This window comes from Siniperca chuatsi, linkage group LG13 (assembly GCF_020085105.1).
Source record: "Siniperca chuatsi isolate FFG_IHB_CAS linkage group LG13, ASM2008510v1, whole genome shotgun sequence".
NCBI lineage: Eukaryota > Metazoa > Chordata > Actinopteri > Centrarchiformes > Sinipercidae > Siniperca > Siniperca chuatsi.
In genome coordinates, this window is record NC_058054.1 from 8,430,122 (window position 1) to 8,456,233 (window position 26,112).

The following is a 26,112-nucleotide window of genomic DNA, read 5'->3' on the forward strand; positions in this document are numbered from 1 at the left end:
TGCGTCTTGTGCAAAATTTTGTAATCTTAAAGTACGAGGCAAAACATTTTCATCATGAATCCACGTTAAAATCAGTAATTTGTTAATTTTGTTTATCTTTTTTTGTGTCTTGTTATCTGACTTCTCAGGCCTTTTTGGGTCTTGTCATTTCTAGTAAAGATTTCGCACACACCAAATAATTCTAGCAATTTAAGTCAGAAATCCTTCCTGTATTCCTCTATTCATTAGTAACATTCTATAACAGTACTTGCTGATCAGGACACATGCATCTCTGATATAGTTAACATCCTTATATCTTTAATGTAAAGCTTTTGAGAATAAACATATTCAGAAAAAGGACTTTTGAAATTGTGTACCTCAGTGTAATGGTTGACTTTTCTCAGCCTCTTCTGGCCCGTAAGAATGAACTGGACAAGTTGAGGAAAGACATCAAGGACCAGTGGCAGAGGGAGCAAAAGAAAATGGTATGTAATGAGTCCCTGTTTAGATGCATACTATTAGATACACGCTATTAGCTCAATAGCAATGCTGCCTGCCTCCCTTTTTGCATTACAGACAAGGCAGCATTCCAAGGTAAATGTTACAATGTTGTCAGGCAGCCAGAAGATATCAGATATCTAAATGTCAGTATAGTTAAGTTCATGGCATAAAATTCTGTAAAAGCACAAAATGGATTTTAAATTTGCACCATCGGTGTAATATATGAATACGCTTTATGGATGGTATTAAGAAACAAGATGTTGTTTTTTAAACTGTTTAGCTCTTTAGGCAGTGTTTTTTCATGGATTGATAATTTCACTATTTCTCAATGCCCTGGCTGTTTACAAATTTTACTCTGTCATCTCACATCATGCATAGTTAATTGACCACAAAGGCTTGTCTGATTATATTTATGATAACTGTTGCACACCTGTGTCACATTTTAATCATATGGGCGTTTGTGGTTGATCTGTGTGGTTTTGGCAGCAAGAGGCAGATGCAACCTTGCGTAAGGTGCGAGTGCTGAAGGCTCAGAGGAGAGAGGAATACCAAAGAGCCCACTCATCTACCAACCGCTCCCAGGAGGAACAGTCTAATGCTGCCAACAAACAGCTGGAGAAGAAGAGGAGGCTGGAGGAAGAGGCTCTGCAGAAGGTAGCCAGGAGAGAATGGAATAAGATGCAATTAATTGCATCTTATAATGATTCCTAAACATTTTTCAGCCTACTCAGAGCACCTGATGGGTGGGGTTTACCACACCAGGACAATTTATACTGGCATGCCCTTGTGTGCCAGTAGGTACTTTGACATCCTGTTAGGTGGATGAAATTTAGCATTTCATCCACATTCTCACGCTATTCTCTGTATCCATTGTTGTGGTCAGGCGGAGGAGGCCCAGGACCAGTACCAGAGCTGTATGGCTGACGCAGGCGTCAGGAGGATGGATCTGGCCAACACCAAGAGCACCATCCTCACACAGATCCGAGAGATGGTCTTCCAGTGTGACCTCACACTCAAAGCTGTGAGTACATAATATTAGAAGTCAGCTAACAAACCAATGAACTAAGAGAGGAAACTGGATTGTCCAGTACATTTAATTTGGCACTAAACAACAACACTAAATCTGTGTTTTTAATGTTTTCATATGATTTAACAAGATTTAAAGCAGCCCTATATTTAAAATTATAATCAGTTAAGAAACACAAACTGCTTTTTTGTTATAACTCAAAGTCTTCCATAATGTGAATATGCGTCAAATGTAAATATTATTAATATTATTATTAATATTAATAATATTACAACATATTAACATAATAACATATTTCTTAAATTACATGCATTTATAGGCTGACAATATCATACCAATGCTATATAATGACATAACAAGCCATTTGATATTCACTGTTGCTCGAATTGAGTACATATTGTTAAGATTGGAGTAGTTAATCAAATTGTGTCCACAGAATTGAGTATTGAAATACTGAAAGTTGGCACTGAATGCTTGGTCAGGTTCTCAATCTTGATTATTTGCTTAGTTTTTGGATATTTTCAGATTTAAATTGTCATTTTGTTTATAATGATTGGGAAGAATAGAAACTACAGTACATGCAAGAATGTTTGCCTGCCTGTATTTCTGTTTATATGTCTTTTTATCTATTTATAATCACTCGAGTACTCATTTGCCTATTCTTTCATTCATTCAGTCAGTGAGTCATTTGCTTGCTCACTCAATTCATTCAACTTTATTAAATAATCTGTCAATCTTTAGGTGACAGTGAACTGGTTTCAGATGCAGCAAGCACAGACTGTGTCGCTTCCTGCCCACTACCAGGCTCTGAGCGAGAGTGCCAAGTTGTATGAACCAGGTGAATGCTATGCTGAGTTCGTCCGGAACCTCCCCAAACATCTGCCTAAAGAGCGATTGCACTCAGACTCCATCTCCTCTGACAATACCAGGTACCAAGGACTGTGGATGCACCCTAAGGTCGTTTTGAATTAAACTCCAGTTTTAGAGTGTTTCAAAATATCTTTAAGACACTGCTACCCATTTAGAAGTTGTTCATAGCCTAGTTCTTCTTTTAGCAAAGGTAACAGTGAGTCAGACTAGGAGGAAGCGAGAGAGAGAGAGAAAGAATCAAGGAGAGACAGAATGCATGTTGAATTTGTTGCCCTTCCTCAGGAAATATCTGTGGTGCAGGCAGAATGCAGCAGGGGAGATTGTGAGCGTGAGAGTTTGGCTCAGGTTTAGAGCTCTATTTAGATTGTCAAAGCAGTGTCAGAATCAGCTTCCTACAAATACACACTCACTATCACTAAGAAAATAAGCAATGCTGAATAACTTTTTTTTTTTTTTCAATTTCTTAGTACCAAGTTAATGGTAAGATTAATTATGTTGTTTTTGCTTTATTAGGTACAGTAAAGCGTAAATCACATGAGTTGACATTGATTGAAAAATGCCTATGTGGCTTAGAATATAAATTTTGTGCTTGAGACAAGTTTCTAAGTTTCTCATAATAATTCCATTATTATGAGGCTACAAATGTGTTTAGCGTGACATTATAAGTTGTAGTGGTCTGCTTGCTGAGCTAATTTCAATTTCTGTTCCTAATCCTCTCTTTCATTCTTAGTTATGCCTATAGCATGTGCATTTCTTAAAATTCAGTTACAATACAGTAACAAAGTTACTCATAACAAATTTTTTACTTCATGACTTTTATTAACATCTGTTAGCAACTGGGATTTCAAAAACCTTAAGTGGTCTCCAGTACAGCTTAGGTTAGCCTGTAATAGACAGAAACATACACCCTAATACAAGGCATGTTTTTTCCCATGAAATGACTTGGCTAGCTAAATACAGCAGAGATCCTGCAGGTGTGTGTGGTGAAGACGTAATATAATGCACTAAAGTACTCTCAATAATACAGTTGTCAGATACAAATTTGGTTTAACAGATTGAAATGTGTAATGCTTGCTTATTCATAATTACTCTCCAAGTAGTTAAAAATGCTTTGAGTCTTGGTGGTGGGTGTTAGCGAAACAGAAAGTAAAAAGCCAAAAATCCTGGGGAAGTAATGGTTGAGTCATTGGTGTTGATCAACAGTCTTGTCCAGTCCCCACAGATACACACTGTGTAATATAATAAGACTGAGCTTTGGCTCAGTAGACATCTTTCTTACTGGTAAATTCATCAGACATAACCTTAAATGCTGACTTTATTTCCCCAGGTTTGTGTTCAATAAAAGGTCAGTGGGCAGCACTCATTCCTCCCACGGCAACCTGTCACAGGCATCCATCACCTCCGGTGATGTGCTGAGCGGAGATGAAGGCCGGTGTAGTCCCCTACACCGGCCTGCAAAGATAAGCGAGCGGAGGTCCAACAGCAGCACAGACATACAAGGTGCTCACTCAGTTATTAAGGGTACTAATGTGAACTCAAGAGATGATCACAAGCCAAAAAAGGATGGCCTTTGTATTTACAAGTACTATGAATACTTTTACAAAAGTGATAACATACTATTTAGGCACATTGTGACCTATTTTAAGTGTAGCGTCTGCCAGTCATAGATAAAAATAGCACTTTTACAGGCAAACAGATAATTGTTAATTTTGACATCTTGAAGTAAATGTCACATAATGCTTTTTTAAAACATGGATAAACTGGCTGATTCCCAAACCCAAAATAATTGTTGCGTAAGCTTCGACAGCTGAAGCTGTCAGGCTATCTGTGGGTCAGAACAGCCTGTAAACTTGCTTGTATCTTTACATGTGCCTTTCAGGGACTCGCCCTGGTTCTGAGTCATGGAAATTTTCTCTGAACTAAAATCAAAACTGTTTGAGTTGTGTGTTGCTTACTCGTCTGGAAGTCTGGAATATGTGTGTGACCGCTTGTCTCTGAAAATAACTGAAACTGATACTAAGAATATCACTAAATGGCAAGCTGTCATTTAGTTGTATTTCTTTGTTGTTATTATGTGCGTGTGACTGGTGGTCTGTATGTTTTCTTGCAGCGCTGAGAAGCCAGGCCCCGCTGAGAGCCTGGGCCTCCAGTAGTCAGGGCAGCCAGGGCGGGATGTGCAGTGACTCGGAGAGTGCGGGAGGCAGCAGTGAGTCGAGGTCCATGGACTCCCCCACTGCCAGTCCAGGTAAGAGGATTTTATATTAAACCTTTTTTAAAGTTATAACTGATCTTGGTATTTGCACATGGAAATGATGAAAGAATACATGGGACATGGAAAGGAAACATTTATGCAGATGAGATCAAGAAATCTTATTGGAAAAACACCCAAAGAAGATAGTTAGAAGATAAAAACAGAAATGAGAAAATAGCTTCACAACAAAGCTAAAAGAGGATGAAGGCGCTCATGATGTATTTCTATTTATTATAAGTTTAACTTCCTCCTTGTATACCAGTTCCACGTACTACTCATCTCTTAGTGCTTAGCACTTCCCTCTACAGCTGAAACTACTTGCAATTAGTCACTGAACATTTGTTATGTACATATTGATGACCTATATATATATATATATATATAAATAAATACATATGTGCAGGTGACTTCAAACGACGGCTCCCAAGGACTCCCTCCACTGGGACCATGTCTTCTGCTGATGACCTGGATGAGAGAGAGCCACCATCGCCCTCAGACAATGGTAAGATGTGTGTGTGTGTGTATGTTTTGTCTTTATGACTGTGTTTTATGCGTCCCCTTCTCCTCAGGCATATGCATGCTTATGTGTATACCAATTTTGGGCTTGTGTCTGCAGTAACACAGCCAGCCAGTGTGTCCATTTATGTGACAGGGAAGTTAAAGAAGGAAGGGAGAAATAGTGAGAGACTACTGCACATTGTGCTTTTGTATGGGCCTGACTGTGTGGTGGATGTCCCTTACATCAAATGTTTTTACACTGAACGGAGCTGCACAGATGGGGGTCATGTTAGTTTTGGCATATGGCCTCAGCTTACACTTCCTGCATCTATGCTGAGCTGTCCCGGTCAGTGTATACATTTTTATTTTCTCATTGTGAATTGAAGCAGCAGACCAGCTCTGCTCTTCGACCTAATAAAAAAAAAAAAAAAAAAAAATCTGTGAATTGACAAGTAATTGTGTGCTACATTGCATGATCAGGAAGTGAATTTATGCATAAAATATTAGAATAACAGCTCTCTGCCTTTTTATAGCATCTTACAGCATTTTATCCTATGACCATTCAACTAACTTTATATGCCTAGAGGGATTCTGTTGTTTCGTCATGTGATTAAGTGCCCATGACTGTTCTGTTTGTTTTATCTTAATTATCATATCTTAATTTAATTTTTGTTTGTACTTTTTTCACGCTTCTGAATTTTATGAATCTGGGTTTTGAATTAATATAACAACCAGGAAAGAAAAATTACTCCAAGCTATGTAGTGACATGACATCAGCAAAGACTTTTGTAATTGCCCTCACAGAGGTTCAGTTTTTGCTGCCTTGAACTAACATCTGTCGTCCTGCTTATAAGACCTCAGCATGAAGTCACCTGTCTAGTAAGTTCCCTCATCAGTGGCTCTGACTTTCAGGTCTGGCAGAGATGGTGACAGAGACAGCCAGTTCTCCTGGTCCCTTCCGAAATGCTCAGATGTCCAAAGCTGCTCAAACGCATAAGCTGAGAAAACTAAGAGCCCCGTCTAAGTGCAGAGAGTGTGATAGTCTGGTGGTTTTCCACGGAGCTGAGTGTGAGGAGGTACAGTACATATACTCTTACATTAGTGATTATGGTGTTGCATGTTTATATACAGTATAGATTAGCAGGCCATGAAACTTTTTCAGCTACAATGAGTAGCTGTTTCATGATGCATTAGAAATAGAAAATGTAGCAGACATAGCCACTATGTGTTGCCATTTGGCTGCTGACTCGTATTTCAAGATGAAAAATGTTGTGCTAAGACCTGAGACAAAAAAGATACTCAATCAGTTCTTTTATTTGTAAGAAATTGTTTAATCTAAGTATTAATCAATCGGCCATTTCATATTTCTTTATTTAAATGTTTCTGTCTCTTTTCCTTTGCCAGTGCTCCCTGGCCTGCCATAAGAAGTGTCTAGAGACGCTTGCCATCCAGTGTGGCCATAAAAAGCTGCAAGGCAAACTACACCTGTTTGGTATCGATTTTGCCCAAGCAGCAAGGAACAGTCCAGATGGTATCCCTTTTATCATCAAGAAGTGCACGTCTGAGATTGAGAGTCGAGCCCTCAACATCAAGGTAAACTTTTTTTGTACACAGTGGAGTTGTTAATCTTTATCACTTGATATCTTGGATTGTGGTGCTTTTTAAAGACATTTTATTATCTTACCTTTAAATACGATAGTTTGGGTTATGTCTTGGATATGTCATGATTGTCCGTTATAGTAAAAATGTACCAATCCGTGTACTTTTTTTGTTTTTCTCACAGGGGATTTATCGTGTGAATGGTGCCAAATCACGTGTGGAGAAGCTCTGTCAGGCGTTTGAAAATGGGAAGGACTTGGTTGAGCTGTCTGACCTTTCACCTCATGACATCAGCAATGTCCTCAAACTCTACCTGAGACAGGTGGGTCTTAAATTCTTACTGAACAGTAGTTCACCCAACATTAGTGAGTAACTTATAAAAATTGAAAATATTGAAAATATGAATCGATATTGTGGCATGTAGTATTGCACAAGTTAAATTCTTTATTATGAAATGGGTTATTTTAGCAAAGCAGTTGGTCTAAGATGCTTTTACTGTTATTCCTTAATGCCTATTAATTCCACTGCTAAGAACACAAAACACATCACTCTTTCCCTTCTGTGTACAGTTACCAGAGCCATTGATCTTGTATCGATACTACAACGACTTTATTGGCTTGGCCAAAGAATGCCAGAGAGTGATCGTGGAGGAGGCTGACAAACCTCCGAGCACCCAGACAGGAGAGAAAGGCGGGCTGAGCATCCAGCTCAACAGAGTCATTTTCAAGATCAGAGACCTTCTCCACCAGCTACCCACAGCCAACTACAGGACTCTGCGCTACCTTATAGCACACCTAAACAGGTAAGGGTTGTAAACAAACACCCAGAGGTAGTCCATTGTAAGCATTTCTGTCTGTCGCCCTGCACAAAACTACACAAACGTCCTCATAAGACACAATGGGAAACATTGACTTCCCTATAGCACACAGGAAGTAGCACAAAGTACATAAAACTTAATAGCCTGGTTCAGTTGTCTTTTAAATCTGACACCAGCATCAATATTTTTAAATCTAATATTCTGTGCTTATGTCCTTTTCATATTTAAATTGTATGCTTTTCTAGCCTAGAAATGACAAGTATTTGGTCTTTTCAATTGTATTTGCAGGAGTAATTGCAGTGACTTTAAGATCATCACATGACAGAAAAGTGCTTTGGATTGTTAGCAGCTTCTTGAGGCAGGTTGCATTTATTTAGATTGTTGCCACTGAAGCTTGTTCAGTGAAACCTTTACTCACATCTTGCCATGGGAAACACTGGCAAGTGTTGGCCATAAAGGGGAGACTATTGGTCTGCAGTCTGTTTGATTCTGAGTCAATGTACTGTTCCCTGCAACCCAGGTAAAATACTTGAACAATGTCTTTTATAAATTAAACTCATCATCACTCTTTACTACCACAGAGTAACTGAGCAGGCAGAGGAGAACAAGATGACTGCCAGTAACCTGGGCATTATCTTTGGCCCCACACTGGTCAAGCCAAGACAGACAGACGCTGAGGTGTCCCTGTCCTCCCTGGTAGACTACCCCTACCAGGCCCTGATGGTGGAGCTGCTGGTGCGACACTTCCAAACGGTCTTTGACGTATCACTTCTGTCTGGCTCTGACATCACCACAGCTGGCCAGGCGTCCCCCAAACTCACCCCCCAAGAGAAGGCACAGCGGCTCAGCAGACACTCCACCTCCCTGATGGACATCAAAGAGGTGAGGAGGGATTTAAGGGTTGACTGGGCTGCACTGGGCTTGCAGTGGGGGTAACCATCTTGGAACAATGGACGAACACTCTGAAATTGTAACAACAGGATGTTTTCCTGTTCTCGCTGCTCTAGTCGTTTTGGTGTTATAGTGGATGCAATTTTGTTTGATTAGTTATACATTTATAAAGGGAATGAGACATAATCAGTTCCTGTCTTAGATCACCATTTAATCCTCAGTTTTTAAAGGGGAACTCGACCAAGTGTAGACATTACTTGTAATGTCTGATTACAGGTGTTGGGAGGTGAACTACTGCATATGTGAAATAAGTTGTATAAAGCCTTTTGTGGCTTCAGAGGGAGCTGTCTGATAAATTGCCTCAAGTGATCGGTTGTGGTGACCGATGTCTCAATATAGAAGTGAGTTTACCAGACCTCCGTAGCCCACCACTTCTCATCTCTGCTCGAGGCTACATTAGTCGGTACCATCATAACACATCTAAATCTTGAACCGAATTGTGCTTGGTCGAGTAGCATTATGGGTAATGTCAGTGCCAGGTTTTGACAAGGAAGAAGAATGCGCAGAATAAAAAGACGATTTCTCTGATTCTGCTGCATTGAGTTTGATAAACTGTCCATTGTGAGTCCGACAATGTTATAGAAGTGCAATGCTAAAAAAAATGTAGTACTCTTTTAAGAAATATGAAATTAATAATGTAAGTTATCTTATTATGCTATGTAATAATATACAATCACATGTTAGCAAAGCAAAGTTAACTTGACTACTAATTGATATGTGGTGCACAGATTGTAATGCAATTGTTCATTACGTCCCTCCAGAATGCCAAAGTATACAAAAGATACTCCTCAGTAATCCCATCCTCACATATCCTGGATGAGGTTCAGGAGGTCCAGCCAGGAACAGAAGTCTCAGCCCTGGACAGACTCAACGGGATCCAGACACCTAGTGGCGGAGAAGTCCAGAGGTCAACCTTAGTGTTTGGCCGTCCCAGCACCACCATCCCCTCCACCACCACTGTGGCACCAAAGGTCCAACTACGCACCCAGCGCACCAGACATGTGTCTCGGCCAATCAGCATGCCACTGGAACGCCTGCCCACCCCCGTCCAGATCAGCGAGAGGAATAACCGGAACACTGCTGCTAATGTTGACACAAGCTCTGCTGAGCGGGGCCCCGTCTCTGAAACTATACAGGAGATACCAGAGCCAGAAAAGGCTCGCCAAAGTGGCTCATCCAGGGTTAGCACCTACTACATCACTCCTTTCATTGACACACAGACAATGCAGAGGAGAACGTGGGACAGGAAGTACAAGCACTATGATGTTACACCCAGGACTGCTATGATTGTGGCCAACCTGCCATCTGCCAGCTCTGGAGTACAACCCGTAAAAGCCACGACACCTGTCACTGTTAGCCCAGCAGTAACCACTACCACTGTGGTCCCTACCACAAGTAGTGTGAGCACCATATTCTCCAACAACCCCTACGCAGTGTCAGCGAAGCTTGTCTGGACTTCTAAAAGGGAAAATGACACAGATAATTCAGTGAGCGAGTCTAGCAGCTCACCCAACCTTCCGCTAACGCTCAGGGCACCAAGAACTCTGCAGCCTCCTCCTGGAACTTTCTACAAGCCTCCTGTTTCTATTAACAGCAGAGCTAGGACGCTTCCAAACTGGACTACTACTGTTACCACCACCACCACCACCACCACCTCATCGCTCGCCCCCACCAGCCCTGCTGAGGTAGTCACGCCGTCCCCTGTCCTTTCAAGCCCCCCACAGACACGGCTCCAGACACAGGACTCCACTGACAGCGCCATTGACCCCGGGGTCTCGACCTCTGCTACCCTTTCCCCCCCAGTCCCCACCCCCAAGCAGCCCTGACGACCTCAGCCCCAGTGAGTCTAAACCCGTCTACCAAAGACTGCGACCTCGGCGGCTGCAGGAGCTTGAACACAGAGAGGCCCATTTTGTCTGATGCCAAAAAAAACAAACACATTATATCTGTAAATATGAATGTATCTGTGCCATAGTGTATACTGGGGAAAACATTTTTATTATACAAGCTGAGAGAGCGGAGAAAATGTTGTCCTGTGAAAATAAACCATGAAAGTGTTAAAAGTACTAATATATTGTATTTTACATATTCATGTGAAAATGTCAACAGTGGTTGGTCTCCCTAGCATTCAAAACAAAATACTAAGTGTGATGCCAACATTAAATGTGTAGTGTTATGTTTTTAAATAACAAATACATGAATTGTCTATTTTTATGTCAAAGAAAATTTGCCAACCACAAATTGACATCTGTCTGTAAAGAATTGTTTGAATTGAACAGTTAAGTTTATGTCCAATGTTTGATTTGTTACTATTTGTTATTTTATTGTAATCACACAATGCACTTAATGCAGGTTCAAATTCTAATGTTGCCTTTAATGTTAAAGTTTGCTTAATTTTGTATTTTATTCCACAAGCAACAGATGGAGGTATTTTTAACATGAGGTTTTTTAATTTTAGAGTTCAACATTTTTACCTTTAAATTTGTCCATTGTAGCCTGTGATTGGTACATCTTTTCTCAGTATGTAAACCTTATGTATCTGTTTACGTTTTTTATATTCATTCATACATACTGCATGTTTGTCACAGTAATTTTGTCTTATCACATTATTGTGACTATACAGAAGAAAAATGACATGCAACAGTACTTGCTGCAAATTAAAAATGTAGCTTAAACTGTTACTTCTGTTCCAATCAAGTGTATTTTTTTAGATATCTGTTCAGTGCCTCAGAGAACAAGGGTTGTATTTGAAACTTTTTTAAATGTTTTTTAAGCCCTGTAGATGTATGTTTACTTTATGTGTGTTATTAATGATACCCAACAAATCCCTGTGTCCCTTTTTAAATTGCAGCCTATTGTGTATTTCAAACATGTATGCAATCAGGTGTGTGGCTGTACTTGCTGTATTGGACAAACTGGAGAAAGAGACCATGGAATGGTTTCAGATCTAGTACTTAAACTACAGATTATTTTGATTATCTATTCATTTCTCAATTCATTGATTATTTTTTAGTCTATAAAATTACAGAAAATAGTGAAAAAATCAGTCACAAAATCCAAGAGCCCAAGGAGACATCTTCATATTATTTGTTTTGTCTGAGCAATTGCCCCAAACCCAAAGATAATGAATTGCAGTAATATTAAATGCAATAATATTAAACAGAGAAAAGCAGAAAATCTCACATATAAGAATCTGAAAACAGAGAATGTTTGGAGTTTTTGCTTGAAAAATTACTCAAACAATGGATTATCAAAAAAGCTGCCAGTAATTTTCTGCCCATCACCTAATCGTTTCAGCTCTAGTCCGATGTCTGTTCAGTGCCTCAGAGAACCAGGGTTATATTTGAAACTTTTTTGAAATGTCTTTCTGTAGCCCTGTAGACATAAGTTTACTTTATATGTGTCATTTATGCTACATGTGACATTGCATCCTATTGTGTATTTAAACCATGAATCCAGTCAAATTTTTCGCTATAATTTCCTGTATTTGACAAATCAAAGAAAGAGACATTGGAGTTGTGTGACATGGTATACACCAAGCTACCTCAGCCACCAGGATGCCAAAATTTGTACAGGTGTTAAGCCTTGAATTTACCTCAGTTTAATGGTAAACTGTGTCTGTTGTACACACAGTTCACAGCAGGTTCAAGTGGTTTTAAATGTGCTACTGTCAAGGCTTCACATTCTCCCAACCTAATTACCCATGTCACCTGCTCCACCTTGTCGAGCTGCTCAGAGGAGTGAGTCATTTCAGACGTGTGCAACACAAAAACGACAACAAAGGTCTTATCTCTGAGTCTGGTAAGCTCCTATGTAACTAAGTCAAAACTCTGATTTAGGTGTTTAGCTGAAAGACAGACAAGAACTGTGCAGGTAAATTTTACTCATGGACAGTTTGACAAACATTTAGGCTTCTATTGTGATCAAACCTGTAACCCCCCACCACCACCACAGGACAGTCTTTCTCTCCACCAGTATCCCTCCTGTCCTCTCCAGCACATATCCCCCTAATTCTGCCTCAAAATGGATGACTGTTGTCTTTTTTCTGCCTGCCCATGTTGAGCTGGGAGATTAGAGCAATCAGATTAGGAGTGCTGCTGACCTGCAGGCAGAGGAGAGAGAGTGGGCAGCTTGGAGTCATACGGAGCTTGCTTAATGTTTTCCATTACTTCAGCTTGTTTGTGGACCTGATTCTCTAGATGTCGTATGACTTTTATATCATTCCATAAGAGGTAAGGATCAGTTTTGTTCTTTTGTTGACAAAATAGGATGTGCTGTAAGATCGTGTAAGAGCTGACAGGTATATGGTTGCTAATTACTGTTTTCGTTTTTCTAATGCCTAGATTCTAACATAATCTAATGCTGTAAAAACAGATCCTAGTGGATGTTTTTTAAAATTTTTTTACCGTCATGGCTTCTTGTATCAGTTACTTAAACATGCAGCAGTTTTTCAACAATGAGACATGTTTGCCAAAATATTTCTACAGGTTTCTGTCAATCTTGTGCAAGGAACTCCTGTCATGTGTAATTACTGTTTGAGTAATCAGGTGATTTCAGAGAAGTCTGACACAATGATAGCCTTTACTCTCCTGTTTTAGTCTTTGTCCTCTTGTTTTTCTGTGTGTTTATGTTTATGTTCCTGCATCCAGTCAGCCTGCGGTAATCTATTGGACATGTCACTCTGAACAAATTACTCTTCATGTTCGACATTCTCTGCGGTCATCTGCACATAACCTGTTTATGTGATTGATTTATGTCAAGTCAAACACAAAATTAATTTGTCTTTTGGAACAAGTCTGTATGATAGAGTAGGTACAAATTGCATTTATCTATGTAGTAGATGCACTGTTTCACGCGCATACACATACCAACTCATGTTAATATGTTAATGATGGTGTTGGACTATACGTTTTAGTCATTTTAATAATGTAATACCAACTTGTATTTTCCTGTAGAGAAATTCCCTCCTTTTGCCAACATGCATGCACAATAAACCTTAAAGCTGGTAGTTTTTTGCTCAGGAGAACTTCAGCAGGGTGTATGCTTTCCAAGAAGTGGTTTGAAGGATGGTCTTTCCAAGGTTGTAGTCAAGACCACCTTAAACAAATCCAAATCCAATAATAAATGTCTGCATGTCTTAATAATAGTTTTAATGACATTTCCATAGATCAATGGATTGATCTGTAGAAATACCATTACATTTTTCATAAAAGCACAGCAAGTTTTTTGGAGACTGAAAATAGACCAAAACAACAGGTTGACCATGTGGAGTAAAATATATATTAAAATGTTTTAGAAAATAATGCAAAATTCAAGTCAAACACAAAAATCAACTTCAATCCAAGACAAGACTAGTGTTCTCATGATCAGACCCAAGAACTGGGTCTTTCTGACCGCTAGGCTCAATAATGTCTAGATTGTCCAATGTCTTTGTGAGAAGTGAACAACTGAGTGTCATCACTGATGGAGTTGTGTATCTTCAGGTTTGTCACAGTCTGATGACCTCTTCCAGGGGTAAAACTGCAGAGCAATGAAGACATGCTCTCAAATCCGCCTGTTACTGTGGAAAAACTGGACTCTCCGCAAGAGACAGAAGGTATTCAGCATAATGCAATCCAGTACAATAACACCACAAACTACAGCTTTCAACACCTCCCTGATAGAGTCCCATCATAAGATGAATTTGATCATCTTCAGACTGGTTGTATTAGATTAGATTGTACAGGTGTTCTAATGTTTCTTCTTGTGTATAACTTCCACTTCACTTATTTCTGTCCAGGTCCGCTTCCTGGTTGAGATCCTCTGGCCGGTGTTGTTATTCATTGGTCTGGTGTGGCTGAGGAAGGCCAATCCACTGTACCAACAACATGAATGTATGAAAAAACCTCTTCAATTAACAAGCTATTTTAGTAATCTCTGTTTTGAAATTCTGTGAAGTAATGTAAAAGTGCCTCCTAGAATCTGATGAGTTCTTTTCATAGAGAGAATAACATGTTAACCCCTTTGGCAACTCTTTTAAAATCACTTCAAAAGCCTTCACATGTCCTCAAATGTGTCGTCTGTTTCTTCAGGTCATTTCCCCAACAAGGCCATGCCTTCAGCAGGGATTCTGCCCTGGATCCAGGGCATCTTCTGCAACGCCAACAACCCATGCTTCAGATATCCAACCAGAGGAGAGTCTCCAGGCATTGTCTCTAACTATAACAACTCAGTGTAAGCCTAATCATAGCACTCTCAAACCTTGTAAACTTCCACTGTAGCAGAAACATCATAAAACTGTCATTTAATTTACTTAAATATGTTTAAAAATCATTAGACATTTAAATCTTTAAAAAAAAACCCCAACAACCCTGTTTCACTATAGTGCTGATTACAGATGATATGATATGGTTATATAAAATTAGGTAACACAATATAAGATTCTATATTTAGAATAGATAATAAATGAGACTTATATACTGTATGTTTTGGCTTGTTCTAGATTGGCACGGTTCTATGTTGATGTCCAGGAGCTTCTGCTCAATGAGACGGAGGTCCAGCAGTTTGGCCGTCTTTGGCATGAAATGTCGTCTTTCTCAAACTTCATGGACACGTTACGCAACAACCCATCTATGCTGTCAGGTAAAGGGTAAATGTGAGAAATGGTTCAGACAATAGTACTTCCCCTGAGAGTAAAATGGTTAGTAAAAGCCTTTTTTCCCAACTCTGTAATCAGAAGAGAAAAAGACTGTTGAGACAAGTCAGCTATCTTTGTATGTATGTTATCTTGTAGCTTTCTGGCCAAGATGTAAAGATGTGACCTTTTTCCTGTTGTCTGCACATCATCTTTCTGTTTGTGTTTCGTGTATTGTGTCCGTCATAGCACCTTCTCACTTTCTCTTTTGTTTTAAAAATCCTGTCTGACTTTCAGTGGTTCTTTTTTATTCACCATTTTGCTAAATTGGTTTCTTTACACAGGCAGTAATCTTTCACCATCATTTGAGATGTCAGATTTTGCATTTACAACTGGTGGATGTAAACTTAATAATTTTTTATAATTGTTTGGGTAACCACTTGTCCATATTATAAAAGCATATGACAGCTACACAGAGATGTATCCAGGATAGTGGTGTATAACTTCCTTTTCCCTTACACTTACACTTATTCTGTTAGACCTCTTATTCCCTGGTAAAATTCACATTATTGTGGTCATTCATATGCACAGGATTGTGCTTGACTGGGCCTGAAGGCGCACATAAAAAGGTTATTCTTAATATTACTTCAGTGGAAATTAACTTAACCTGTTGGCATGCATATGCGTATTAACACACATCCTCTTGCTCACTGGAGTGTCCCTGAAACACTAAATCCCTGCCAATCTGTCTTGCCATGAATCATTTCCTCTGTGAAGTCCAATGCTGGTCTGGTCAAAATTGTCTTTAGTGGTTCTAACCTTTCACTATCTCTGCTCTTGGTTTTTCATCTAGGCCGTGGGCTAAAGATAGATGATATCCTGAAGGATGACGAGGTTCTCACGGCCTTCCTTTTAAGAGACTGCGGCCTCTCGGACTCTATAGTCTACCAGCTCGTCAATGCAAAAATACGACTAGAACAGGTGCAGCTTGGAGGGACGAGTGGGAAAAGTTGCAGCCTAGACTGATATTATGTCTTCTTGGCTTATTTCCAAACAATATAGAAGAATTACCATATATTTACATATTTTTCTCTGGTTTGAAATTAATGTTAAAAGGCCACTGTAATGATATTCAATGATTCTTTGAGACATATCCCACAATAAACCCAGCATTCCACCTTTTTCTTTCGTTTTCAAATTCTCCAGTTTGCCTTTGGTATCCCAGACTTGCAGCTGAAAGACATAGCCTGCAGCCAGGCCCTGCTGGAGCGCTTCATCATCTTCCCCAGTCGCATGGGGCTCCACGGGGTCCGCAACGCCATGTGCGCCCTTAGCCAGCAAAGGCTGCAGAAGATAGAGGACGTCCTCTATGCTAATCTGGACTTCTTCAAAATCTTCAAACTGGTGAGTTGTTTGAAAGTGCTTTGACCAAATATTTTGAATGTCAGTATGTCACTGTCAGATTAATAAATAAACAGTGGTACAGTAGTCATTCATATTATATTCATATTATAAATGTCAGTGTTTCTCAAACTTTCCTATATTATTCTATTATTCTGATGACCTTCATTGCTTCCTGTTGTAAAGTACATCCTTTCCTCCTTGTTTTTCCTCCTTTTCTCTTTTGCTTGGTTATGGTCACTGACATTGTTATTTGGAAATTTGTTTTATTTCCACTGAGAGATCCTCTGAAGGCTGTTGGTTGGAAAAGTGATGTTCCTCTTCCTGTCCTGGCAGTGAAGGCCATAGAGACTATCTTCTTGTCTCATTTGTTTAAAGTAAATTCACTAATTTCACAGAAATGACAATTACGTGGCAGGTATTTTATTTATATTAAAAGGCTATTCAGCTTTAAGGTTGTGGTAGGGGCCAGCCAGCCAGCCACCAGGGATGCATGTGGTTCCAGACTCATTCTTTTTCCATCAAACCATCTTAAAGGATAATGATGTTTTTTCTATATTTCTTATTGTCAACAATCCCATAAAAAGACCAAAACCAACAATATGTTAGTCCGTCTCTTAATACTTTCTCACTTCCCTACCCTGTCTGTAGCACTCAGCTCCAAGCCCATTGGCTTTTAAAAACACCTCACAAATATATAATTTCATTTAAAAAAAAAGGTACTTTAGTATTTAGCAAACATTACTTTAACAGGAGTAAATAGTGCATTTGCTGGGGACTATTTTCAATGGAGAATTAATACACATTTGGTGGTCTAGTGAGTATTTACAGCAGCAGGACGGTGTATGTGGGATTGAGTCAAAGCAAACTACAGTGTGTGTGTTCATGGTAATGAAGGAACATGTTACTCAGTGCAACAGCTTGGCTCACTGATGTGTTTTTAATAGTTTTGGACAACAATGGAGCTCTATGGCACAGAGCCACAAGATATATCAGGCTTTGGATACATAATACTTGTTAGTAGGTTTTGGTTTTGGTCTTTTTTGTGGAGTTTCTTGACTGTAAGAAAACTATGAAATATCAGCAGACTTATCCTTTAAGGACACACATTCACTGTGTCACCAGGCAAATTTTGCTGTCAAATATTTGCAGAGAGAATGCAGATGGATGGTTAAATTTGAAGTATTAAAGTTTTGTCCAGTGCAATCAGCCTGTTAATTCTGTCGGCTTTGACTCTTTAATAGTTGCAAATTTAAAGTGGTCATATTATGCTTATTTTCATATTCAGTTTTATTTTGGGGTTGTACCAGAATAGGCTGACATGGTTTAATTTTCAAAAAACACCATATTTTTTCTCATACTGCACATTGTTGCAGCACCTCTTTTCACCCTGCGTCTTGAATGCTCCGTTTTAGCTACAGAGTGAGGTATCTTACTTTTATTCGATCTTTGTTGGGAGTTACACATGCGCAGTACCTAGGTAAGGACTACTAGCCAATCAGAAGTAGAGTAAGACGGGTTCTGACAATCATGGTAGTGTGATCCAAAACAAAGCTGCTTCAGCCGGTAACTATGGTTTGGGTTCAGCCGTATGACTGGAACCAGTTTCACAACTTAGACTGGAGCAAGAAGTTTCAGAGTGGAAAGTTATTAATTTGTAACTAATCTTTCATAGGTAACGTTTTAACTGTGCAGTGTCTCTACACCACAGTAACAACTTTATACCCATTAACTGCCTGGGGGGTATCTAATGTTATTTTAATTTTATATTTAGGTGTACTGTGAAACTGCTCAATTTGTGCATTATGACGCATGTTACATAGTGATGTAGATATGTTACGGAAGTAAAGGCTGGACTGCAATTGAGCTGTTTTCAGTCAGTTAAGGAGCAGTGTTTTCTGTGGGAGATGGTAACTCCCTTTGGGGTGGACTTTGGGTTTTTTCACTTTGCAAACCTATTACATGCACAAAAAAGATGTATATATATATAAATATATCACACAATAAAGGAAAGGGAAAAGCCAAGCATAATAAAAAAGCATAATATGGCCACTTTAAAAGGGAACTTATCAGATGTTGCTAATGGAAGGGAAGGGATGCCCCACTCACCTTCATAGAACAGTTTTCCCCCAGTGGTCATACCTAACTGGACATTTTCACAACAGCAAAATAGTTGCATTAGTGAAGTTCGATACTGTGATATTGTTTCTGCAGGATAACCCTAACAGCTCTAGCTAACATTCTGGATTGAGATAAGATGTGCTTCCTCGTGATTGCAAATGTGCTGGTGCTGCTTTGTGCTCATTTTTGCTGTGAATTGTGGCATGGTGTCAGATGGCTCATTGTTCTCATGTTGAGCTGGTGGTGATGCCAGGACTGCATGTGAGGCCTAGTGACAGATTCTAGCTTGCAGGTAACTCTGCCAGACCGGTTTCCCTCAGTCATTGACATTATTTGGGGTTTAGAATTGAACCATGGGCTCTGTTTTCAAACTGTTTTACACATGTATTTATGGAAATAATCATTCTTTTAATGAAAGAAAAAGCCATTTTATTTGTGATTTATTTGAATATATATATATATATATATATATATATATATATATATATATATATATATATATGAAGAATAAAGATAATAAAAATAGCATTAAAAGAAAGCAGATACATCAACAAACTGTACTATATTTAAACCTTTTTCTCCTGACACCCTCCAGTTTCTTCTATCTGTGTGTTTGGGTTCAGCCTGAGTGAGTCAGGTGACTGGTTCAGGGTGTTGGCATGGCATTATCCCTCTTGGCCTGTTTCTCTAATGGGCTTAGCTAGACCCCGCCTACAGCCTGTGAGGTATTCTGTAAGACGTGATGCTGCATCTTGTATAAATACATTACCAACATGTGCCAGTCTAAAGACTCCAGTCTACATAACTGCCGGCACACCTGGTTATCTGGTTGCTAGAAAACCTGACTGTAGGACTGAAACAGTGAGGAGCATGACAGGGTTGCAGTGTCTTGTATTACTTATTTGTTGAGAACAGAACAAAGATTAGGAATCTGAATATTTGAGAAGCTGGAGTGGATGTTTGGATATGTGACCCATAATCAAATAGAACTGAAGGATAAACTGACTTGAGCAGCTGTAGGAGTTATAAACATAAAAGAGCAGCCTTGATAGATATAATGGATGTTGGATTGATGGACTAAATGACTATGATCAACCAAATCCACAGGTTGATAATTTTATTAGCTTGACTATAAAATTATTTAATTTATTTATTTTGTATTTTTATTTATTTCTCTTCTCTTTTTGGTAATATTTTAGCATATACAGTATAGTACATGATTTCTAACAAAATCCTCTTGTCTGAGATTATTTTCCAGTATAGTAGCGACTCATGTGGGTGCAGGATTCAACTTTGAGGTGTTTTTGATGCTGTAGTTTGTAATATTGTTTAATTGAATTGAATTATTGTTATTTCACCTCTTTTGTTTACTATGCAAATGTATATACTGGTAACATTTTCAGTCAATAGCAGAAAAAAATATCAGTTGTTTTGACTGATACGAAGTATATATACTCTTTAGTTTGTATTAGCAGCATCTTAGTGGTGATCTCTGCGTTTAACCCATTAGCTCTAGTAAGTTTAAAGCCCATTACCTCTCTGACCTCCCCTCATTATGCTCCTGACTCCCTTCTCCCATCCACCTCTCAACAGCCTCCCTTCCTATTTCCTCGCTTTCTGTCTTTACCCCTCACCGTCTCCCTCCTTCCTTCGTTCATTGAAATGCGAGAGTGAGGAATGCCAGAGGAAGGATATCACATGTGCGTGTGTTTGTCTTTACATTCGGGGTTTCCGTAGCCCTCAGCACTCTGCCCTGACCAGGCATTTTCTAACACCTACTGCTAATGGTTTCTCAAGAAGTCATTGAAGAAAGTTTAGGGCAATAATGTTAGTGAGTTTCCATATTGACACAGTTTGACACAGGTTCGGTTCTTCCATGAATACAGACGAGACCCAAATTGAGTGACAAAAACAAGAAGGCCAAATGGATAGTGTGATGTGGTTTTCCCCAGCAGGTTGCTGGTTGCACTGCCTGTAAAGTCTGGGTAAAGAAACTGTGCCAAAAAATGGTTTCCTCTTAGTAACAAACATTTCTTGGAAGCACTTTATGGTTGCTTTTTAAAGGTTTCTTGCTAGATATGAATGTGTTTATCTTTTTGAGGTCATCACGGGACATGACTTAAAAAGAGCACTGATGATCATATCATACAAAAGAACAAAGAGCAAACTGTGTTTAATCTCTTATTACCTCCACCAAGGAGGTTATGTTTTCAGGGCTGTTTGTTTTTCTGTCAGCAGGATTACGGAAAAACTACTGGCCTGATTTTCATGAAACTTGGTGGAAGGGTGTAGCATCGGCCAAGAACGAACCCATTACATTTTAGAGCAGATCCGAATCACGGGGCGCATGCACAAATTATTTTTCACTTTTGTTAACATTGCGAGATATTGTAGGTCAATTGTAACACCGGTGGCTATGGCAAAATTAATTTGTTGTGCATGCGCGAACCCGTTGTAAATAAAGTGAATAGTGTGCCACGACTAAACATACAACAAAACATAACAACCACCTCAAACATCACTGTAGAAACAAATGCAGCAGGTATGTAAGAAATAAGCAATCAGGGATGTGATTTTTCCAGATTAATCCGGAATTCTGGATTTTCCGACCTGTGCGAAGTACATAATAAATGCACAGCTGAGATGATGATGCTTCAGCTAGGCACAACCATATTTTGAATATGAATATTGTTCACTTGACTGATCTTAACTGAGCATCTTGTGACTTTGTCTCCCCAGATGCCTCAGGTCATGGACAGCAGCTCCGAGGGGATTGACCTGCACTTCTGGGGTCGGGTTCTTAAGGCGGCGTCGGAGAAGATCCAAGTTGTAAGTGACCCGAAGTCCATCAATCCTTTTCCACCCCTGCTCCTCTCCTTTCTTCTTCTCTTCGGTCCTGCAGGATCAGAGGCACCAGTATTTTTAGCCCTGCAGGAAACTCGCCTCTTCCGCTGCTCCCTGTTTGAGAATCGCTCACAGTGGAGGCCGAGTGATGGGCTCAACAATGTGTGTGTTAACAACCTACATGTGAACTATACAAGCGCTGATATGTCTTTGTAGGCTCACGTCATATATATGTGAGGGTGTGTGTTTGTCTATGCATGATTGTGTGTGTGTATGTGTGCATACACATACAGGTTGCATCTCACTCGCATGTGCATGTGTAGTTGTGCATGTGTCTTTATCACCTCATACATACATTTGAAATACATATTAGAATTGAATAGTTAATTAATAGACATTGTAGAGAATTTGAATAGATATTGTAGAGCAATAGAATAGAACAGGATAGAATATAATAGAATATAATTGTAGATGGGGTTTTTTTTGGTCCATTTGTGAGGATTTGCTGCACTTTTTGTCTCATGTGATGGTAAACTGAATATCTTGGGGTTTTGGGCTGCTGGTTGGACAAAACAAGGAATTTGAAGACATCACCTCACCATGGCTTTAGGAGATGATGATGATGGTCCATCTTTCATTATTTTCTGATATATCCATCCATCCATTTTCTACCGCTTGGTCCCCGTTAGGGGGTCGCGGGTGACTGGAGCCTATCCCAGTGACTTCGGGCCTTAGGCAGGGCACACCCTGGACAGTGGCCAACTCGTCGCAGGGCGAACACAGACACAGACAAGGACAGACAACCATTCACTTAACCTACACATGCATGTCTTTGGACGGTGGGAGGAAGCCGGAGAACCCGGAGAGAACCCACGGTAACACGGGGAGGACATGCAGACTCCACCCAGAGAGATTGTGTGATGTTGGTCCGGTCCGGGAATCGAACCCACGAACCCACGATCTCCTTATTGGGAGGCAGGAGCTGTAGCCGCTCTGCCACCGTGCACCCCCTATTTTCTGATATATTTACATCATAAATAAAAAATAAATAAAACCAACAAACGAAATAGAAACAGTAGAATATGGAATAGAATAGAAATGGAAAAGTAATATTATATAACATAATAGAATAGAACTATAGTATATTAACATAATTTGAAATGGCTTGTCTGAACACTTTTTTTCATTGATCTTGGTTTGTGCATTTATGAATGGCATCTCTACCAACTGGTATAGACACACACACACACACACACACACACACAAAGACAGACAAAGACAGACAGAATGACTGGGATTGTGTTGTGTGTTTCGGCACGTTCACTGTATGTACCAGGGGGTAGTGTATCCCATCATCACCTTAGCCAGGCTGTGGGAGAGTGAGGGGTGGGGGGTCGAGGGGGAGAGAGACATTCCTATGAGGTGACACATCCTGTAGGTGGGACGTTCGTATCACTGTGGTGACAGAGGCGAGCCAAATGCTCTCATTACCCACCTCTCCGTCCTTTCAATTTAGTGAGTGTGTGTTTGTCTGAAATGATAAATAAGAAAAGGGAAGAAAAGAGAGAGAGCTAAATAAGTATAATAATCAGGGGTGTGTTTTAGCATGTGTGTGTATGCATGTTCACACGCAAAAGTTTGCTCTGAGTGGGGGACATAGAAAAGCAATGAGTCATTTTCTTCACTGACCTATTAAACCTGTTTGATTATCAGTGTTGCAATATAGTCTACGTTTAATACTGTAAGGGGATTATAGAGCTATGCTAATAAAAATGAAGGCTTATGAACAAATATTCCTGGAAATACTCAACTCCACCTAAAATCTGATCCCTTATGACATCATCTACAGATTTGAAACAGTAATTTCTCAGATTTTAGGACATTTTAGGTTGATTTCATTATTATCTGATTATATCTTTGGAGAAATGTGTTAGTGTCCTCACCAACAAAACGACTCCAATATAAAACTCAAATTATAGGCAGCCTCTTCCCTATTTCTTTAGAAAGGAAATGATCCGTACCGGGGGAGAAATGCGCTTGGATGAAGCTATTTTTGTTCTATCAATAGGAGGATATTTGTTCCACCCTCCAACTATCCACATCATGTGAGGAGAGGCGTCCATCCAACATGTCTGCTTATCTTTCAAACTATTGTTTTCTAGTGATCATTTATGTTATGCAATTCACACAGTATGAATGACTATGAAGGACATAAATATCCCTGCCTTGTAAATAATTATCTGACAAAAGGTCAAATAGCTCAAAGCAAACTATTTACACGTTATATCAATACTCAACATTCGTTCATCCTGTTGGAGGTAGGATGACATTTGGTCCTGGTTGGCAACACTGATGACCAGACATGATTTAAAGAATATGAAAGTTAGGGTGACAACTAGTCTGAGTACCTCTGAGGGGGGCATGTAACCTAGCTGGTGTGGGTGTATGTACTGTTAATCAGACTTGGGTGAAATCTTTTTTTTTAAATAAATGAATTGTAGTTTAAAGTGTGATAGCGCCTGGTGTTTTTGGTGTTACCACATCATGACAGTTAATAAAAGAGCAGGGACTTTTTCTATCACAGGATTAGATATAAATAAGATGACATTTTAAATACTACACAACATCTACACTTTCTGAAACTCTTTCTAGAGTATAGTTATGTATAACTACACCCATTCATCTCATATCTTGTAAACACCAGCAACTATTTCAAAAAATGTCTGTATCTGATCTGATGCTGCCTGGCTTTAAGATGACATTTATCATCTTTTTTGTAAACTACTGTACAACAAGCTTTTGGAATGTTGGCCCAGAGGTCAGCTTGCTACTTAAATGACGAGAGCACAAACCGTAAAAGCATCTTTGTGTCTCTGTTGAATCATGGTGCTCCATGCTCACACTTCAATGTATTTTACAATGTGTTGAGTAAAAATATTTGTACAATGACATTTTTGTGAAATTGTTTTGGACATCTGATATGATGATCTCAAGAATTACACATTTAAATGGTTGTTTTTAGCCATGCTAGTGGCATGTCGGTCTGTCAGCTGGTCCACCACTTTGGTCCAGACTGAAATATCTCAGCAGTTACTGGATGGATTGCCATGAAATTTGGTAAAGTCATTCAGGTTCCTCGGAGGATGACTCCTAATAACTTTAGTGATCCTCTCACTTTTCCTGCCACCAACAGGTTGACATTTTCTTTGGCCAGTACTTTGGTTTATAACCAAATACTTGCAAAAAACCTCACAAAATTCATGAGAATAGCCTCAATTGTGGTTTGTGTTTAATACTAATTAGCTGATTTTAGCATCATAACAGCTAAGCTAAGATGGTCAACATGTTAAACATTGTATTTGCTAAACATCAGCATGGTAACATGTCATTGTTAACATGTTAGCACGCTGATATTAGCATTTAGCTCAAAGCACTGCTGTGTCTAAGTACAGCCTCACAGGGCTGCTAACATGGATGTAGACTCTTAGTACTATTAATTTAATATAGAAGTCTGGATTGTGGCTCAGTGTTAGCACTGTACCCTCGATGTGAGAAGGTCCTGTCTTTGAATTTCAGCCCTGATGCTTTCTGTGTTGAATTTGTACTTCCCATGTATTTAAACTCAATATTCAAATATATGTCAGCTGCCTGACAGACATAGAAAAGGTGAAGGTAGAAGGTAGGCACACCTGAACAGAAATACTGTAAGTTGTTATGGACAGTGGACTAATCTATCTAATGTAGGTTTTAAAGTTTTATCAAGTTAACAAGTACGTTGACCACTGAGAGAATCTCTTTCAACTGGCCCTCTGTATGACTTTTACAGCTAATGGAGCGGGAGAGCTCTCAGGAGCTCCTGAAGGCGGTTTCCTCTCTGTTTCAAGCCGGGGGTCCCTCCTCATTCACCCAACTGATGTCCAGCCTGTCGAGCCTCTTCTGTGGGTATCCAGAGGGAGGTGGCTCCAGGGTCCTGTCCTTCAACTGGTATGAGGACAACAACTACAAGGTGTTCCTGGGGGTCAATGGCACCAAGAGCCACAACTATGTCTATGACGACTCTGCCAGTAAGTGAAGAGTTGTTGAACTGTAAAAGTCTCAATTCTATAGTACAGATTATATCTATAGTGCATACTGTAGCTACAGTATAATTTGTAGTGTACTGTTTTTGCAGTTAATATACAGTTAATGTACTTTCCCTTTTACCATAAGGATATGAGATACATTCATATTTATATATGTATCTCATATTATTGTAATTGTCAGTACAAATAATTATTGGTTATTAAGTTGTCTCTATGTTATGCTAATGTCTTTATAATGATTTCATTGTTTTTTCAAATCAAATGTTTAGTTTAGCCATTGTTTTATTTCTTCTCTTTTGGGTGAACATCTTCATAAGCCCATTTGGGTTTTATAGTCTGACCAGCACAAACCCCTATTTAAAATCCAATGATTTATTATGTTTTATTGTTAAACTGAACTGTGCATTGCATTATGAAACAATCAAATATCAATCAAATGTTGTATGCATACTGACCATCTTTTAATATTTAATTTTCTCATGTTTTCAGCACTTTATGCTCAAGACCTGTTTAGTAGTTTTGAGTTTAAGAGTCCAGAAATCTCCACCATAAAGCTGT

General features: G+C 39.3%; 2 protein-coding genes across 3 annotated transcripts in view; both read left to right on the forward strand.

Annotated features, from left to right (window-relative positions):
• Window positions 1-11,174, forward strand: part of LOC122886378 (rho GTPase-activating protein 29-like) — a 31,326-nt gene extending 20,152 nt beyond the window's left edge. Inside the window, 14 exon segments of the mRNA XM_044218471.1 lie at window positions 384-464; window positions 967-1,134; window positions 1,364-1,501; window positions 2,249-2,436; window positions 3,705-3,877; window positions 4,488-4,622; window positions 5,032-5,130; window positions 6,039-6,202; window positions 6,531-6,719; window positions 6,910-7,047; window positions 7,295-7,527; window positions 8,124-8,424; window positions 9,255-10,285; window positions 10,287-11,174. Coding sequence (XP_044074406.1) covers window positions 384-464; window positions 967-1,134; window positions 1,364-1,501; window positions 2,249-2,436; window positions 3,705-3,877; window positions 4,488-4,622; window positions 5,032-5,130; window positions 6,039-6,202; window positions 6,531-6,719; window positions 6,910-7,047; window positions 7,295-7,527; window positions 8,124-8,424; window positions 9,255-10,285; window positions 10,287-10,413 — 3,165 coding nt within the window. The 3' untranslated portion in view covers window positions 10,414-11,174.
• Window positions 11,175-11,872: 698 nt separating this feature from the next.
• The window catches only part of LOC122886377 (retinal-specific phospholipid-transporting ATPase ABCA4-like), a 65,566-nt gene continuing 51,326 nt past the window's right edge, over window positions 11,873-26,112 (forward strand). For both annotated transcript variants that reach the window (XM_044218469.1, XM_044218470.1), the window contains exons 1-9: window positions 11,873-12,725; window positions 13,977-14,089; window positions 14,273-14,366; window positions 14,565-14,706; window positions 14,975-15,114; window positions 15,960-16,087; window positions 16,313-16,510; window positions 21,368-21,457; window positions 25,299-25,536. In XM_044218469.1, coding sequence (XP_044074404.1) covers window positions 14,024-14,089; window positions 14,273-14,366; window positions 14,565-14,706; window positions 14,975-15,114; window positions 15,960-16,087; window positions 16,313-16,510; window positions 21,368-21,457; window positions 25,299-25,536 — 1,096 coding nt within the window. In that variant the 5' untranslated portion in view covers window positions 11,873-12,725; window positions 13,977-14,023. The remainder of the gene's footprint in view (window positions 12,726-13,976; window positions 14,090-14,272; window positions 14,367-14,564; window positions 14,707-14,974; window positions 15,115-15,959; window positions 16,088-16,312; window positions 16,511-21,367; window positions 21,458-25,298; window positions 25,537-26,112) is intronic.